The sequence below is a fragment of the Mercenaria mercenaria genome, chromosome 18, assembly GCF_021730395.1.
Source record: "Mercenaria mercenaria strain notata chromosome 18, MADL_Memer_1, whole genome shotgun sequence".
Classification (NCBI taxonomy): Eukaryota; Metazoa; Mollusca; class Bivalvia; order Venerida; family Veneridae; genus Mercenaria; species Mercenaria mercenaria.
Window position 1 is genome coordinate 43202728 of NC_069378.1, and position 19091 is coordinate 43221818.

General features: G+C 35.7%; 1 protein-coding gene across 10 annotated transcripts in view; it reads left to right on the forward strand.

Moving 5' to 3' along the window:
- LOC123538762 (uncharacterized) overlaps positions 1-19091 on the forward strand; it is a 197351-nt gene that overhangs the window by 5307 nt on the left and 172953 nt on the right. Inside the window, exon 1 of one of the 10 annotated variants that reach the window (XM_053530359.1) lies at positions 2702-3087. The exons of 5 other annotated variants lie outside the window; for them this stretch is intronic. In XM_053530359.1, the coding sequence (XP_053386334.1) occupies positions 3009-3087 (79 nt within the window). In that variant the 5' untranslated portion in view covers positions 2702-3008. Of the gene's footprint in view, positions 1-2701; positions 3088-4743; positions 4895-5575; positions 5694-13627; positions 13729-13795; positions 13960-19091 lie in introns of those variants that run through there. 4 more of the 10 variants (XM_053530365.1, XM_053530366.1, XM_053530358.1 and 1 more) reach the window with 4 other exon arrangements.

Here is a 19091-nt window from a genome sequence, read left to right on the forward strand (position 1 = left end):
TATTCGCAGTGCTTTCATTGCTTCAGAATTTATTCATACATTTTGATTTTAAGTCGTATTCAACCTTTCAATGCATATCACGTCTTACTACTTTACTAAATAAATGACAAAGTTCAGAAGTTCTCATGTAACATCAAATTATTTTTCATACAACAAAGTATAACGAAAATTTTCTTTCGACATCAATTTTCATTCATATCCTTCTTCCGTTTAAAATGAAGAAATTTGATATCGAAAATTATCTTTTATCACGACAGGAAAGAATACTAACTTGAAACTTAAGGACATTTTTTCACTCTTGACCATGATCATATTGATCCGCGAGCTAATGCAAATGATTTTTCTCTGTCACATTCTAGTGGTATTCCCGTCTACCGTTTAGGGAAACATTTACTAACAAATCATACTTAACTTCATTTCTTTCAAATTGCATGAGTGAAAATTCAAAATCAATAAAAAATTGAAAATTCTTCCACAAATTTCAAATTACTACTTTTTTAATGCATTATAGTTATGTTTCATATCCTGCATATTTTCTATAATGTTGCTGTCAATTTATATTTATAATTATTTGTTTGGAATGTTCTTACATAATATGCAACTGCTGTATAAAATATAGGTCTGTCATTAAAATAACGAATTCACTAATCATCATATGAATGAGACAGGACAGATTATTACCTATCCAGTTGCTGCATAAATCATAGCGTTAGATAACGACGTTTTAACATTTTTACCAATTTTACGTATACGTGCCTAGGTTTTTGATTAAAATCATTGAAGTAACATCTCTTTGTGTGATTTTAGTCGGACCATTTTTAAGTGGCAACGTGCCTAACACTGACAGACTCGAGACCGACTGGCCGTTGGAAAAAAAAACACAAAACAGTCAATCTGACCAACCAGTGTGCATACCGGCCGTCAACCGATGGACAGACTGATCGGCAACCGACTGACCGACCAAGGGCAGACTGACCAACAGTTGACTAAAAAACCGATGGGCAGACTGATAGACACCGATTGATAGACCAATAGACAGACTGTTCAACAATCAACTGACTGGTCGCTTGACAAACTGACCAATAAACAACATGCAAACTTTAAAGGGTAAACTGAACAACAACCAACTGTCCGACTTTCCGGATAATTGACGATTTGGTGTCATATTTTGTTCGTAGTCATCATCCGTAACATCACCAGAAATGTTCCTCCTGAATACTGTAAGATATAGAAGGCTCCATTTTATGTAGCTGTCTCTGGGTAAAGCAAAACTCCAAAATATGGGACGTCCACGTAGAGTCTATCCTAAACCTCGAAGAGCATAGCTGGATTTGTAGTCTGTGGTTTCAATACTCGGTCAAAGGTCTGCTCGATAGTTGCGCTTCGACAACTTCTTTACATAAAACAGAGATCTCAAATAAATGACTCATACATCAAAAATGTGCACATAATTTCATATGAAATAATATTCTTTTGTACCTAAAATATCATTATTGTTTAATTCAAATACTTTGATTCTTCTTGAATTGTTGACAAAACATTAAATTTTACATTCATTACATAATACCTACATTCATTGCTAAACATATGACATGACAAGTTACTTGATGCAAAACTGAAAGAAAAAAAAAAAGATGCAGAATGATTATACAAACTATGATGATTATGATGAATTTATTGCGGAAAACGAATATTACATTACATTAAATTACATTACATTACATATGGTTTAATTAATATTCAGAATGTAAAAGACACTATATTGTTCCGTGGAAATCTGAATTAGATTTGAATTGAATAAGCTGCCTTCCAAATAACACAAAAAGATAACTAACTCCGAAGTATTAATGTACGATTAGGGGCGTGAAACCGGATGCATTTTAACCTTAAACCTGCTTCATTTGTTTATTATTCAGTCTAGGCAGTACCATTTGTAATTCGAAGGGGTGTTCACTGAAAACTAACTGACTGTATAGCGAACAGGTCAGTGCAGGCCATGATTAGCCTGCACGGACGTGCAAGCTAATCTTGGTCTGCACTGGTCGCAAAGACAGAATCACTTGCCGCGAGCAGGATAAATATTAATATCTCAACCTTGCTTAAAGAGTTTGTTCTTACTTGTTTTGTCAATGTTGTCCAAATGTTGTGAGTATTCAGGTGTTATAATACTTAAAGGATTAAAATCATTTAAAAGTTTATAGGTTTGGTAATAAACAAAATCATTGTCGATGCTGCATATTTGATATTTTTAGGACAAACCGTATTGCCAAACTTTTTATTTAAAGATTTTGCATATTACCTCCAGGCATGCATGTCTACATAATTAAGAACTGATCATAACCATGCAGTGCCTTTAAAATAAGAACAAAAACAAACCGTCCTAATATAGTATTCAACTGAATGGTCCCGACCAAAGATTATAAACTATTAAATTGTTTTGGCCAGCTCACAATTAACTTCGATGTATTTATAGACCTCAAGCTTTAATAAGTATTTTAATTGGTACGTATATACGATTTAGACTTCGGTGACAAATTGATTATAACATGCCTAAGGAGTAATGCTGAACGTATACATTAATGTATATCATATGCATTTAGTTATCACAACTAGATTCGTACTTAGTTCTCGTAAATTTAGTAAATCTACTTCTAGCGACGAAATTGTTTAAATTTGCGACATTTACAACAAAAAGGATAGTGTGTGTTTTCAAAAGCCAGATTACATAATATTAAGATGGATTTACTTGTCTTCTGTGGCGTACGAGACGAGCAACATCCCGGGAATCACAAACTAGAAAAGTAAAATAAACAGCTGAATAACAGTGTGCGATGAAATTGAAAAAAAAAAGTATAAATATGTGACAAGGAAAATAGCTCTACAGAGACTGACAGCAAAATGTGTCAAAGGTTAAGAATTCAGTGATTCTGAAAGCTTTTCTTGTGAAAATGTTATGAGAAATTATATGTCTGGTAGCGTTTTTATGTAGACTCGTTTTAGCTGTTAAGATGCCATTTGGAAATATTATAATTGTTCCCGGTCCGACCCGACGGAGGAGTTCTCTCACAGACTTGCCGACTTACCAGCGTAAGTTAAGTTACTATTTTCGTATAATAATTTGTGATATATGATAAAAAAAAAGTATTGTGCACTGCAACTCACAGGTCTTCGCTTCATTCTTACCTCAGATTTTCACCCAAGAACTGAACCAAAGATACAAATTTAAGTTTGGATACAGGTCTCAGCTGAGTTTGAGATTGAAATTTTAATAGCAAATTTTATTAGAACTTCAATACAAAATTCCAACTGAGACTGACTATCAATTTTGATTGAAAAATAAATGACAAATAAAGATTCATTATCAAACTCAGCTGGGAATTGTTTAGTGAACATGGGGCCAGATCTTTGCCTTTTAAGACCAGTCTCTGATCATAACATCAAGGACTTCGGAGTGATTCATTTGAACTCCACAAACAATGTAAATTGCAAATTGGTAGAGACACAAGGTTTTCTACAAGTCGAACTGAGCCAATATAACCTTCAAAGTAATCATCAAATTTTTATTATGTAACATATTCATTTAAACAATTGGCCTGGCATAAGTAAAAAAAGATGTAACACAGTGCTTAACAGAAGTCATAAAGGACATAGTGCTTGTTTCGTAGGTAATAAATTGAAAGAAATATTACCTAATTACTTTACATGTTCCTTGAGGTTACACGGTTTCTTGTTAGCTAGGAGCTAATTTACATTACCTACACAGGTCATTTCTCAGTCTTAATATAATGTTTTTACCAGGTCTTGGTAATGTTTTTTGTTCTTAATTGTTGCGGAAGAACAGGGGTATATTACATACATGTTAAAGTGTATGTAAAAGCATAATGGTTTAACTATCAAGATGCCAAACTTCAATTTATAGAATACGTTGTGGTGACCGAAATATAAGTCTTCGATCTTCATTATACTTTAGACCCACGTCGTATAAAATGTGCAGTCATGAACATTTTTTTTATTATTGCTAACCAGCGCGTACAGTACTTTCAACGAGTCAAATGAACTTGTTTCATTTAAGCACTCCAATGAAGAAGTCCATGTTTCAGCAAGTTATTTTGATACTATTTTGACATAAACGATATTTTGCTCGTGTGTAGGAGAAGCTTGATGCTTTCTCAGTAAAGGTCTGAGTTTGATCTCAGTCCTTTTTTGCCAAGTGTCAAGATCATTTCCTGTCCAAGGTAACACGAGACTAAATTGTTGCATCATACACTCAAACTATGTGTTCACTGTCTATACGTTGTTTGATATCAGTTGAATATTGCCTACTTACTTCTCTTACCAGACAGTAATTGTAATTTGTTCTTAGACAATTTATACCAACATGTTTTAAGCTAAGATTCGTGTCAAGGTGCTTATGTTTTAGTTAGTCATTACCTAGCAGCAATCCCATTCGAATAAAAACTATCGTTGATGATAACATCAAATTGTTGCCGAATAACATACACTTGCAATAAAGGTATAGAGACAATATCTGTGTATAACACTATGGGAATATGCCTGTGATGTTATATTATAGTTAATTAATACACCCCCTGTTCTCTCTCTCCGATGTATTTAATTGCCATGTTTTGAACTTCTTAAACGTAGACTTGGAACATATTCTGCTGGCATTTTTGTGAGTTATAATATTTCTGTCGCAGATTTCGTATATACCTTAAATTATTACACTGATAAATATAAAAGTGTGAGAGAAAAAAATAAATGCATCGCACAGTGCCGGTTAGTGAGGTGTACCTTTCGTAATTCTTTCTGATTGGTTTTCTTTGTGACATTCATTACATCAAATCTGGCTTGTCTGGGCTTCAAACTTGGAACATTTTAACCAAAGCTTTGCAAAGTAAGTTCATTTATTCAGTACATTGAATTTAAGTTTTATCAAAGCTTAACGCTTATGTTTTAACATCTGTTTAAACAAAGTAGGCCTACTCAGGTTAAATTGCAAAATGAAAATGAGTTCTGTGAATCCTTATATAGTCACTTTGGTATTTGCTATTATGCCATTTCAACACATGCAGTTACATTTAATTTTACACGTAAAAGAAATCATTGAATACGGTAATTTTATTGTCAGAAATGTTGTTTTAGTTTATATAGTCCAGCATACGTGTGTCTACTTATAACGTGTGTTTATAACCTTTTTGAAATTTGACTGGGAAAAAAAAACATAAAAATTAAAGTGTACACGTCTTTTGGAGACACGCATCCTGCGTTGTTTAGAGCACCCAAACAAACAAAAACATTCCCTAGTTTCTGAATCATGCATTTCATCCAACTTGTAGTGCGACGAATTTGTTATCTAGATGGATGTCCATTCAAAACTTGGTGATGAGACCAGTATGTTATATTCCTTTTAGAGCTGTTGATTATGTATCACCGACTTTAAATAAAAATTTTATGTGTAATCTATGTATTTCAAATTTTGTGTTTTATGGAGAAAAAAAAGTAGTGGCAAACAAATTTTAGGGGTATTACACCTTAAATTTTCCCGCGCATGTGGCTCTTCAAAAAGAAGGTACAAGAAGCATTGTCAATGTCAACAAACGCCGTAATACATGCATTTTAGCAGTAATTCCGTCGGACCCGGCGATCTAGCACTAAATAGTTAATTTACATTTGAAAATCAAACAAGAGTAATGGTAATAACCTCCTACGTTTATTATGCATTTTTTGAATATTTAGGTAGACATTAAAAAAAGGAATGTTTTCAAAATTATGGAACGATTCGTACCCTTGATAGTTCGCCATAAACTTGTTCATAATGTAATTCTTCAGTGTTCATGTCTCATATGTACATATTTTTCAATAACTGTTCAAGTTGATTATCACTAATGTATCAGAACAGTCCTTTGTGTATTTTTTTTTATTTCAGATAATGTTATCAATGTGTTTATTTTCTTGTTCACCGAGAGTAGTATGCTTCTTCAGAAGTGAGTTTAAATTTGACATGTTGATATTATTCAGGGATATTTTTTACAGATTATGGAGATGGTTCTGTTTCTGGTTATATGAAAAGAAGTGTCCTGAATTACAGATTTTGGGGAAAATGATGGGAAAAAAGCGATCGGGATGACTTACTTATGATCTGATATTTTATAGTTGGAAGTGGCTATTCTTACGGTCCCGTAGGAATAGCCTCGCAGGCTATTCTTACGGCTCTCCCGTAAGAATAGTGAAAAGCCCGCAGGTGTCTATTCCTACGGCTCTTCCGTATGAATTATGAAAAGTCTGCAGATGGTTTTGGATTTCCCCTATTATAACACATTTTTGTTACATTTTATTGCTTCCATTTGTTACATAAACAAACAATTTTAAAACAAAGAATTTATTGTACTGTAAGTGTAAAATATTTATTTCACTGAAATTTGTCTTCTAAATAAATCGGGAAACGATTGTTGGTTGTACAGATGTAGATGTAAATACATATGTTATTGATAAAGAAACACTTAAAATATTGACCAAGTGTTTTCAAGCAGGCCTAAACCAGTTAGAGAATTACTGATCTATGTTTCGTGTATATATATGCAAAATTTTCACAACAGTACAAATCTCTTACCACTCTAAACATGTTTATCACACATCAGCTTGACATAAAGAGATTCAAGATAATTTATTTAGGCAAAAACATACAATTTGTTCATTCCCTAACATGGAATATAACATTGAAATATCAGGGTTTTCTGGACGCAGGTTTTCTGCGTCTGTGACGCACTTTTACTGCTTTGAACTCGCATTTTAGTGCCTCTGCGTCCAACTGGACCCGCAAAATCGGTCACGAAACTCCTTTGCACTGAAGCCTCCTTTGCGCAGATACCCATGTAAAATGCGCAGTTTTTTACCACCGGGACCATCACGGAATTGTGGGTGCTCATTATACACAGGTATAGACGATTTTCCAACTTCAAAACAAGTTTTGTTATCGATGTTCACCATTTTGGTAAAGGGAACCTACTCTCCCCGCTAACTGTCACCGCTAAAATCTAAGATTGCCGTTACGTTCCGTAAAAGATCAGATGGTTTATTTTTTTATTAAACAACATTAATTTCATATAAATTTAAAGTATTTTGATGAAAAAATATTAATAAATCACAGAAATTATGATACTAATTAAGGATCGAGTATTATCTTTAACCGAGATAAAACTGTGAACAACATAATTGACACGAGGTGACACGTTAATTGCCGGTAATTACTGGCTATTTAATCATAACAAAAAGACTATCACACCTTTTGTAATCAGTCTGAATTGAGAAGCTCATGCCATTTTGAAAGATACCATTCCGAAATATTGAATCAACTGCTATCTAAATTAAAAAGATACAATTAAGTTCATTCGGTTTTAGGGTAAATTTTTATAGTAATAATGTCCATTTTCAAGATCAATACTTTGTGGACCCCCAAAAATTATTAGGGACCCTTAAATTAGCAGCCATGGGAGTCCATGGACTCCCAAATAAAAAACCCGAGGGAAAACCCTGAAATATGACAATCAGACCTGACATTTTATTTCTAACACAGTGACCAGATGTGATGTCTGCGGGCTTTTCACTATTCTTACGGGAGAGCCGTAAGAATAGCCTGCGAGGCTATTCCTACGGGACCGTAAGAATAGCCACTTCCTTTATAGTTATCATCCCTCTAAACCTTACCCATATCTGCACTTTACTGTAAGGATAATGAAGACATTGAATAATCAAAAAAGTCATAAAATACTGGTTAGACTTACTTGCTCCAGTAAATTAAACATTAATATTCATGTAAAAATTTCAAATGGGTTGAATAAAACTCATAATTTTGAATAAGAGACTTCAATCTTTGGAAATATGATGTGAACAGGCGCGAGGAGATATCTACTGGGACACCGGGGACTGCCGACGACACTAGATTGCAGAAGAAAAACACAAAATATACCAGGGTTTTTTCTAGCTAACTTGGGAACATAGCCTATACCTCTAAATTTGGGAATTTTGACGCGTAAATGTTCCAAATTGGGAAATATTTAATCCAATAGGATATAGTAAAGATGTGTTAAAGCACTTTCTTGTACACTTATTTCACATTGTACAACCTCTTACACATACTGCCATTACAAAATTGTCCATAATTTGGTCAATGTTTGTGCAATTTTGATGAAATTTTTTTCAGAATGTAGATTGGGAATTTTTGCACTCATTTTGGGAAAAATACATACTTTTTGGCATTGGGAATATAGCCGAATAACGGCTATAAAAACGGCCGAAAAATGTTTTGTAAGACTAGAAAAATATATATATTTTTTAAAATCCAAACATCAAGTCTTACCCAAAAGCGGACAGTTAGATCATCATCTGATTTAGCCTGAAAATTCATTTTTGGCCATTTAACCCTTAGCCTGCTAAATTTCTAAAATGGACTGGTCCATCATTCAATTTGGGCAGCACCACTTATTATTCAAAGGGGTGTTCACTGAAAATTTACTGACTGAATAGCGAACAGTGCAGACCATGATCAGACTGCACGGATGTGCAGGCTGATCTTGGTCTGTGCTGGTCGCAAAGGCAGAATCACTTGCCACCAGCAGGCTAAAGGTTAAAGAACCAGAGTGCGAAAAATGTAAGTTTTACACTGTGCATGATTGTCCACTTTGAAGCAGAGGAGGTATATTTGTTTTTGTTCATTGTTGGTCTGTCTGTAGGTTGGCCGTTTAGACCATTTAGTTTCCAGTCACTAATTAAAGAATGCTTGGTCAAACTTCATAGGATGATTCTGTGGTTAGTAGATGACCTAGTTGCTTTGAAATTCAGTATGGCAAACATCAAAGTGAGTGGCTTAGAGAATGAAAATGGTTTCCGCTCAGTTTAAGTAAAGCATGGTTTGGTCTACAGTTGTCAAACTTCATAGGATGATTGCAAGTGGTCAGTAGATGACCCCTACCATATTGGGGGTTATAAGTTCAAGGAGACTTCCACACTGGAAATGGTTTCCGTTCAGTATCTTTAGAACTCTTTGACTTTCTGCCTTTAAACTTCATAGGATGACCTTTATTGTTTTGGGTATCAGTAGTATCTAAAGAACACATTTGCATACAGTTCCCACACTTCATAGGATGGGGTCAGTAGATGAACCCAATGGTATCAGAAGGTCAAGGTCATAGTGATCTCGGGACTGAAAATTGAAACGGGCTATCACTTGTTTGGGCTAGGGTATTTTATAAACAGCTCTTTTTCATAGTGTCTTAGTCATTGAAAATATTTATGAATTCTTTTTGTATGGTCATGTATTTTCATGAAATATATGTTAACATTTTTTCATGAAATACCGGTACTTGTTCACACATTTTCATGAAATGTACTTCATTAAACACAGCTGAACAACTTGACAAATCTTCACAAAAAGATGTTGTCAGATCAGTTCTGTTTGCTGTTCTTACATTGAATATCAAAGCTGAGACAGAGATGCCGATAATTATTTCATTTTCCCTAAGTCTGTGAGTTGTAAGATAAAATATATTTTTCAATGAAATTAAAAAAAAAAGACCTGACCTGATTTTAGTGATGTTGAACAGAATAAATATTGTTTTGCTGAACATAATAACTTCTCTCTTGAAAGTGCAATAAACTATTTATGGATCCTCATGTACAAACACAGGTATGCTGCTGAGTGGCAGATGAATTATCGGCATTTTTTTCTGCTGTGTTTTCTTGTTTGTTCCCGTACAAATTATGCTTCCTGGAAATTTCTGTTTTGGCATGTTTTTGTCATAAAAGGTGCTAAATAAATGGTTCTTTCATTATTGTATATTAATGAGCTGAGGTGAAGGTTCTTGTTTACAAATTGACCATGTCATGTGAAAAGGTATCGATAAGTTTTCGTTTTTTGTTCTGGATTTTCTGTTATGTATGTACCTGTGCACTATTTCAAGAAAAGTTCTCTGTGCATCCATGGCAGAGTGGTTAAGGTTGCTGACTTCAGATCACTCGCCCCTAATGCATGTGGGTTCGAGCCTTACTTGGGGCATTGAATTCTTCATGTGAGGAAGCCATCCAGCTGGCTTACGAAAAGATGGTGGTTCTACCAAAGTGCCCACCCATGAAGGGGCACCTAGGGTCTTCCTCGACCACCAAAGCTGGAAAGTCGCCATACCCCATATGACCTATAATAATTGTGTCAGCGCAATGTAACCACCTCCCCCCACCCCCAAGAGAAGTCCTAAATTTTGTTTCCTAGCACAGTGTTTTATTTGTTATTGACCTGTGGTGAAGATTTATTTATTGTCTTAAAAAGTTCATTTTCATTTTGCACTTGGTGCAAATAGGTACATTTTCAGGTCTTTGTTACTTTTTTGCTCCATTGGGATGACAAATTTTGATTGCACTGTGAAGCCATGGCTTTTTTTTAAGCCTTTCTTTACCAATTACAATTTGAATGTTTAGAACCCTATTTGACGACAGGTCATTGCTTGGATCTGGCTGTTTCATTCTGATGTAGTAGTGGTTTGTATCAGTCACTTCCCAACTGAAAAAAAATGTTGTTTTTATTATGTTTTTCAGTGAAATATAATTATGCTGTTTGTTAAACAAGTAAGATAAAAAAAAATTAATTTGAATACCTAGTCTTGAATTTTCATTTGTGGCTTACAATGCCACTGATAAAAAAATTGCTAGTTTTTTCCCCCTCTGATCTGGAAATAGGATCAGAGCTTTTACAGTTGGGGAAAAATTTGTCTAAAATGTCACATTTAAAAAAAAATGATTATAAATGCATTGTGTTTTGTTTCACAGGAATCTTTTTTTTTTAAACCTTGAAAATTGAAGTTTAGAAAATACCAACATACATGTAGTTCCTATTTGCCTTTTGAATCGGTGCCGAAGTTTGGCCCCAAATTGACCTGAAAAAAAGCTCTGTTGCATATTGTATTCACTTGGTAAAGGATATTTTGATTTTATATTTTTAGCCCACCATCATCAGATGGTGGGCTATTCAAATCACTCTGCGTCCGTGGTCCGGCGTCCTTCCGTCCGTCCGTCCGTCCTTCCGTTAACAATTTCTCGTTATCGCATCTCCTCAGAAACTACCAGGGGGATTTTGACCAAACTTTGTCAGAATGATGTATTGGTACCCTAGTTGTGTCCCCCTGAAAATCAGACTGGTTCAACAAATTTTTAGTGAGTTATGGCCCTTTGTTTATTTCTATAATTTACATAGATTTATATAGGGAAAAACTTTGAAAATCTTCTTGCCCAAAACCACAGAGCCTAGGGCTTTGATATTTGGTATGAAGCATCATCTAGTAGTCCTCTACCAAGATGATTGAAATTATTTCCCTGGGGTCTCATATGGCCCCCGCCCCGGGGGTCACATGGTTTATAAAGACTTATATAGGGAAAAACTTTGAAAAACCTCTTGTCCAAAACCACAGGGCCTAGGGCTTTGATATTTTGTATGTGACATCATCTAGTGGTCTTCTACTAAGATTATTCAAATTATCCCCCTAGGGTCAAATATGGCCCGCCCCGGGAGTCACATGGTTTACATAGACTTATATAAGGAAAAACTTTGAAAATCTTCTTGTCCAAACCACAAAGCCTAGGGCTTTGATATTGTAATGTAGCATCGCCTGGTGGTTCTCTACCAAGTTTGTTAAAATTATCCCCCTAGGGTCAAATATGGCCCCGCCCTGGGGTCACATGGTTCATATAGACTTATATAGGGAAAAGCTTTTAAAAACTTCTTGTCAATAACCTACAACATTCAAATTTGGACCACATGTATGGTTTTGAGTGGCAAGATGAACCTTGACATGAGTTGACCTTGATTTTGACCTAGTGACCTACTTTCACATTTCTGTAGCTACAACCTTCAAATTTGGACCACATGCATAGTTTAGTGCACTGAAATAAACTTTGACCTTGACATTGACCTAGTGACCTACTTTCACATTTTTGAAGGTACAGGCTTCAAATTTGGACCAAATGCATAATTTCGTGTTCCGAAATGAAATTTGACCTTGATTTTGACCCAGTGACCTACTTTCACATTTCTCAAGCCACAGCCTTCAAATTTGGACCACATGCATGGTTTTATGTACTGAAACAAACTTTAACCTTTACATTGACCTAGTGACCTACTTTCACGTTTTTGAAGGTAAAGGCTTCAAATTTGGACCACATGCATAGTTCTGTATTCCAAAATAAAATTTGACCTTGATTTTGACCTAGTGACCTACTTTCACATTTCTCAAGCTACAGCCTTCAAATTTGGACCACTTGCGTAGTTTTGTGTACCGAAATGAACTTTGACCTTAAGATTGACCTAGTGACCTGCTTTCACATTTCTGTAGCTACAGGCTTCAAATTTAGACCACATGCATGGTTTTGTGTACCGAAACAAACTTTGACCTTTACATTGACCTAGTGACCTACTTTCACATTTCTCAAGCTACAGCCTTCAAATTTGGACCACTTGTGTAGTTTTGTGTACCGAAATGAACTTTGACCTTAAGATTGACCTAGTGACCTACTTTCACATTTCTGTAGCTACAGGCTTCAAATTTAGACCACATGAATAGGATTGTGTACTGAAACAAACTTTGACCTTGACATTGACCTAGTGACCTACTTTCACATTTTTGAAGGTACAGGCTTCAATTTTGGACTACATGCATAGATTTGTTTCTGAAGTGAAATTTGACCTTGATTTTGACTTAGTGACCTACTTTCACATTTCTCAAGCTACAGCCTTCAAATTTGGACCACTTGTATAGTTTTGTGTACCGAATTAAACTTTGACCTTAAGATTAATCTAGTGACCTACTTTCACATTTCTCAAGCTACAGCTTTCGAATTTGGACCACATGCACAGTGTTGTGTACGGAAATGAAATTTGACCTTGAGCTAGTCAGTAAGTCTTGAAATTTGGAACACTCAAAAATGGCACATTGGTGGGCGCCAAGATCACTCTGTGATCTCTTGTTAATTAAAAGAAACAAATATCCTGTATATACAGTGAATCCTCGCCATAAAAATACTCTTGGGAAATCAAAAATGTGGTCAGTGTACACTCTGGTTAAACAGAGGAGAAAATAGTGACCTTTGTTTGCAGGTTTTATATTAGTGATCTTTATTCAGAGTTGGTCTTTATTCAGAGGTGGTCGTTATACAGAGTTAGTCTTTATTCAGAGGTGGTCATTATATAGAGTTGGGCTTTATTCAGAGGTGGTCGTTATACAGAGTTGGTCTTTATTCAGAGGTGGTCATTATATAGAGTTGGGCTTTATTCAGAGGTGGTCGTTATACAGAGTTGGTCTTTATTCAGAGGTTTGACTGTAATTATAAGGAAGCTGATTTCATGGATATTGTTTTCATCTACAAAAGTTTCATATAGCTATAAGAAGCAAAGTTCAACAGACTTATAGAATTCAATAGCTGAAATCTGATTTCTAAAAATAACATGTTTTAAATTACGTATCACATTTCTTTAGATACTCAAACTAATGAAGTTGCGCTGACAATAGAATACAATTTGCTTTCCCCCCCGATACCCCTGTAGGTTAAGTTTTGTCTTTCAAGATTCATAAATTGAAAATAGAAACCAAGCTACCTGTATGAATTGTTATAATTGTGTTGAATTGCTATCAGTCTTGTACAGCAGGGAAAAAGAACTTTCTGTTTTCGGCTTTTCTTCAATTGCTTCAGGTAAAAATTCCTGAAAGCTTCTTGAGCACTTGGATCTGCAAGTCTCTGCGTAATTCAGATCAAATTCAGATTGTATTGGATACAGTTCAGATATTTTTCATTTCTAGAAAATTTTGATATATTGGAATAAGTGTCTCAGATATAATTTACCATCGGGGGTTTCAGTCGATTTTGTACTCTGCGAAAGCGAACTTCAGTTTTACGAGAATGTGATAAGATGCTCAGGTGAAGGTAAGATGCGTTTGTTTCAATGTCAGGTACGCTTTTTCGCATCGAGGTGGGTGTGGCACACTGTCTCCCTTTTCAGCCAGAATTTGAATGCTGGTAAAAGCGTAAGACATTCTGCAAAATAAGAGCTGTGCAGTCTACAAATAACATTTACAATAAAATCAGAAATATTTGCAAAGGATCAATTTTTTCTGATTTAGGATTTTTTTATTACTAAAAAAATCTTAAAAATCTCAGATTTTAGCTTCTTTTAAAGGAGAAATTTACTACCTAAATGAAGTTTAAAACCAGCTAAATGAGACAGTTTCTGAATTTCGGAAAATTGTTATCACACAAACTTATCAGATTTTACAGTATTACCTGGGCTGTTTTAGTGTTTTTTGTCAGATATTGAGAGCATTGTAACCCAACAAGCAGAAGCAGATTAGCTGCAAAATTAATATGCAACTTAACATTGTAATCCAAGTTAGGTTTGATTGAGTAATTTGTTTTTGTCACCCATTGTTAGGAGGTTGTAGGCACATTTACAGGAGCTAATACTTTTACAGCCAATTAAAGCCAGTGTTTGGGTCACCAAGGTAAGGGGGCAAAAACCTTTTGAGGACAAAATTTGTGCATAGAAAAAATTCATTTTTTATGAGGCTTGACAGTTTTGATAAATTACGTCTATACTGTATGAATTAATTCTCCAATGAAACAAGTGTGACCCCAAATTTTGCATTTAAATACTAAATAATTAAGATATCTTGTTTCCTGTTTTTATTACAAGTTAAACGGTGATGATTAATTTAACAAACTGGTTGACAGTTGTATACATCAAGATATTTGTTAGGGCAGCTTAACCAATGTAAAGTTATACTTTTAAACGATTTTGATTTTACTTTCCTGTAGATGGGATTTTAAACTATATTCCATATTTTAATATAAGCATCCCCTTCCCCCTACCTCACCCACCCATAGTGTGGTTCATGGAACATTGTTCATAACTGGTCAGGTAGGAAATAGTTGTTCATTTTGGAAATGCGTGTTTCTGTCATTAAATTTTATGTGGTCCTTTTGTCTGTCAGTTGTTACATACATCTCTCCTAAAACGGCAAAGGTAAGGTTTCTTGACATGGGTAGTCGACGAAAGTCCCTGCCTGGAATGGACTGAACAACTTATTTCCAGCCGAGCCCACTGCAGATGTCATATTTACCTCTCCAGTATCTAGTCTAGGCTGATACTGCTGGAAACAGTACCAATTTAAGTAAATCGCCCAACACTGAACACTAGTTGGGATATCAGCCCCAACCGGGAACTGAACCTGGATCGCTAGTGTTTTAGCCCAACCAGCTAACCACTCTGCCACTGGTTCCCCTGCTTCTGCTTGTTGTTTGTTTACTTTTGTATAATAGTTTGTGGGGCCAGTCAGCTTAGCTCAGTAAGGGTAGTGCAGATCTGCCGATCACAGGGTCATAGGTTTGATCCCCGGTTGAGGCATACGTTCTCTGTGATGGTTTGATAGAAGACATTGTCAGAAATCATCTCGTCCTCCATCTCTGTTTCATGCGGAGAAGATGGCAGTACTTTCCGAGAGAAAGACTAATTTACTAATATTATGCTGATTAAAGAAAACAAGGTTGTCTCTGCATTTTACCCATTTGGCCTGCTGGCGGCAGTTGATTCAGCCTATGCGACCAGTGCAGACCAAGATCAGCCTGCACATCTGTGCAGGCTGATCATGGTCTGCGCTGTTTCACTATTCAGTCGGTAAATTTTCAGTGAACATCCCTTTGAACAATAAATGGTTCTGCCCAAATTGAATGTAGCAGGGTAAAGGTTAAGAATATTGTTATTTACTTTTAGCAGCCAACATTATGTAAAGTGTGTACTTTTATCGTTTTATCTTCTTGCTTTGTTGAAAGTTAAATTGAGAAGAAAATTGCCTGTTTAATCACAGTCTGAAAAACGTATAAACATTCAGAGATTCAGGACTGAATCAACACATTAGAATTTAATACAGGATATTCTGTTGTTTCCATGACCTCCTCACTGGATGTAGGGATACTGGTCATTCTGTCTGTTCTAGGTCCTGACAGGTACCAAAAAGACTAAGGTCACTGGGATCAGCTATTGTATTGGTCCAAGTGTTATGTGCAGTGTTTCACTGTTGCTTAACTGCTGTGTCTATAATTTTCAAACCTGACTGGTTTTGATAAAAGGCCGAGGTCTAGAATCAAGTTGCAACACCTTTAAGAAAAATGACTGCCAGTGTTACAAATATAGTTTTAACATTTGCATAATTATTAAATTAACCTTTAACCTGCTAGCGGCAAGTGATTCTGCCTTTGCGACCTGAGTGCAGACCAAGATCAGCCTGCACGTCCATGCTGGCTGATCATGATTTACACTGTTTGCTATTCAGTCAGTAAATTTGAACACCCCTTCAAGTAATAAATGGTACTGCCCAAATTGAATGATGGACCAGTCCATTTTAGGAAGTCAGTAAATTTTCATTGAACACCCCTTTAAGTAATAAATGGTACTGCCAAAATTGAATGACAGACCTGTCCATTTTAGAAATTTGGCTGGCTAAAGGTTAATATATTAAATGGTTTATTATATGGGCTGAGTAAATTTAGTCTTTTATCATTTAATATTTAAGAAATAATTTATAGCAAAAGAGTGTTTTAACACTATTTATGCACAATGGGCGGTTATATGTTGGGTGTAACAATTTCACGAGGGCACAGCCCTCGTGAAATTATTTGTATGACGTGTTACCACCCGAGTGTATAAATATTTGTTAAAATACGGTTTTGTTATAAATTATTTCGATTCTAATATGTCCTTAATCTAAGACAGTAGATGAAATATAGAAGCGCTCTTTCTTGGTCGCAACAAAAACTTTGACGTCACCGCACGTTAAAGCCCTGCTCCCGTCCTACCTTTTAACCTTGAATTGTCACTGAAAAGCATGAAAATCCTGATATGTACAGTTACGCCTGTCAAAATAGAGTCTATTTAATATTAAATTCTATATAAAATACCTGTGGTTTTGCGTGCTTAGGTATGGCACGTGGCCGTTAACTGTTCCGTATTGTAAACCTGGGTTGCATACACACAAAAGAATTTGAATAGCCGCAGAGCAGGGCTTTAACGTGACGGCATTCTAGCGTAAGAGTGTTTTAACAGAGGCAAGCATATTAGAATAATTGTTATACAATCATAACTGTATAAATTGAAGCAGCCAGTCAATGAAGTGACACATTCTGGGTGATTAAGGGAGGTTGTTGCTGAAGAGGAGTTGAAATTTCGCTGACTGGCTTCTTTAGGCAAGTGGCTGTTTAATATAGACATGCATTAAGGTATGTTTAGTCGTACTTTTTAAATGGTATAAGAGATTCAACTGAAACTTTACATAGAAGTGTTAAGAAAGATGAAGAAGTATTTCTCACGCAGAAGTCAGGTCTGTACGACTCTGCATGCTCATAGGTATTTGGGGAACTCACAGTTTGCACAAACTTTATACATTTTTTTTCCTTTTTAAGTTTTTAGCTCACCTGTCACAAAGTGACAAGGTGAGCTTTTGTGATCGCGCGGCGTCCGTCGTCCGTGCGTCCGTCAGTCCGTCCGTCCGTCCGTAAACTTTTGCTTGTGACCACTCTAGAGGTCACATTTTTCATGGGACCTTTATGAAAGTTGGTCAGAATGTTCACCTTGATGATATCTAGGTCAAGTTCGAAACTGGGTCACATGCCGTTAAAAACTAGGTCAGTAGGTCTAAAAATAGAAAAACCTTGTGACCTCTCTAGAGGCCATATATTTCACAAGATCTTCATGAAAATTGGTCAGAATGTTCACCTTGATGATATCTAGGTCAAGTTCGAAACTGGGTCACGTGCCTTCAAAAACTAGGTCAGTAGGTCTAAAAATAGAAAAACCTTGTGACCTCTCTAGAGGCCGTATATTTCACAAGATCTTCATGAAAATTGGTCAGAACGTTCACCTTGATGATATCTAGGTCAAGTTCGAAACTGGGTCATGTGGCTTCAAAAACTAGGTCAGTAGGTCAAATAATAGAAAAACCTTGTGACCTCTCTAAAGGCCATATTTTTCATGGGATCTGTATGAAAGTTGGTCTGAATGTTCATTTTGATGATATCTAGGTCAAGTTTTAAAATGGGTCACGTGCCATCAAAAAGTAGGTCAGTAGGTCAAATAATAGAAAAACCTTGTGACCTCTCTAGAGGCCATATTTTTCATGGGATCTGTATGAAAGTTAGTCTGAATGTTTATCTTGATGATATATAGGTCAAGTTTGTAACTGGGTCAACTGCGATCAAAAACTAGGTCAGTAGGTCTAAAATTAGAAAAATCTTTTGACCTCTCTAGAGGCCATTTTTTTCAATGGATCTTCATGAAAATTGATCTGAATATTCACCTTGATGATATCTAGGTCAGTTTCGAAACTGGGTCACGTGCGGTCAAAAACTAGGCCAGTAGGTATAAAAATAGAAAAATCTTGTGACCTCTGTAGAGGCCATATTTTTCATGAGATCTTCATGAAAATTAGTGAGAATGTTCACCTTGATGATATCTAGATAAAATTTAAAACAGGGTCATGTACCTTCGAAAACTAGGTCAAATAATAGAAAAACCTTGTGACCTCTCTAGAGACCATATTTTTCAATGGATCTTCATGAAAATTGGTCAGAATTTTTATCTTGATAATATCTAGGTCAAGTTCAAAACTGGGTCACATGAGCTCAAAAACTAGGTCACTATGTCAAATAATAGAAAAAACGACGTCATGTGGGAAGAGGTGAGCGATTCAGGACCATCATGGTCCTCTTGTTTAAAGAAATTTCCAGTTTGACATAAATATTTAGCATGAAGAGAAGCTGTGTCACAGACAAAATCAGGTCCGTACCTCCAAGGTCAAGATCACCTGCAAGATCACTTTCTGTTTCCAGACACCTCCATATATTGTTTCTAATGTCTCAACCATAAATTTTTGAAGCATGAAAGGCAATTTAGTGAACGTCTTTATAAACATTGAGCAGAACAAGATGTTTTAGGTGTATGAGTTTGATATCTGAGGGCAAGGTCGTGGGCTAGGTCATCAGGGCTTATTGTGTTCTATAAAAAGGGA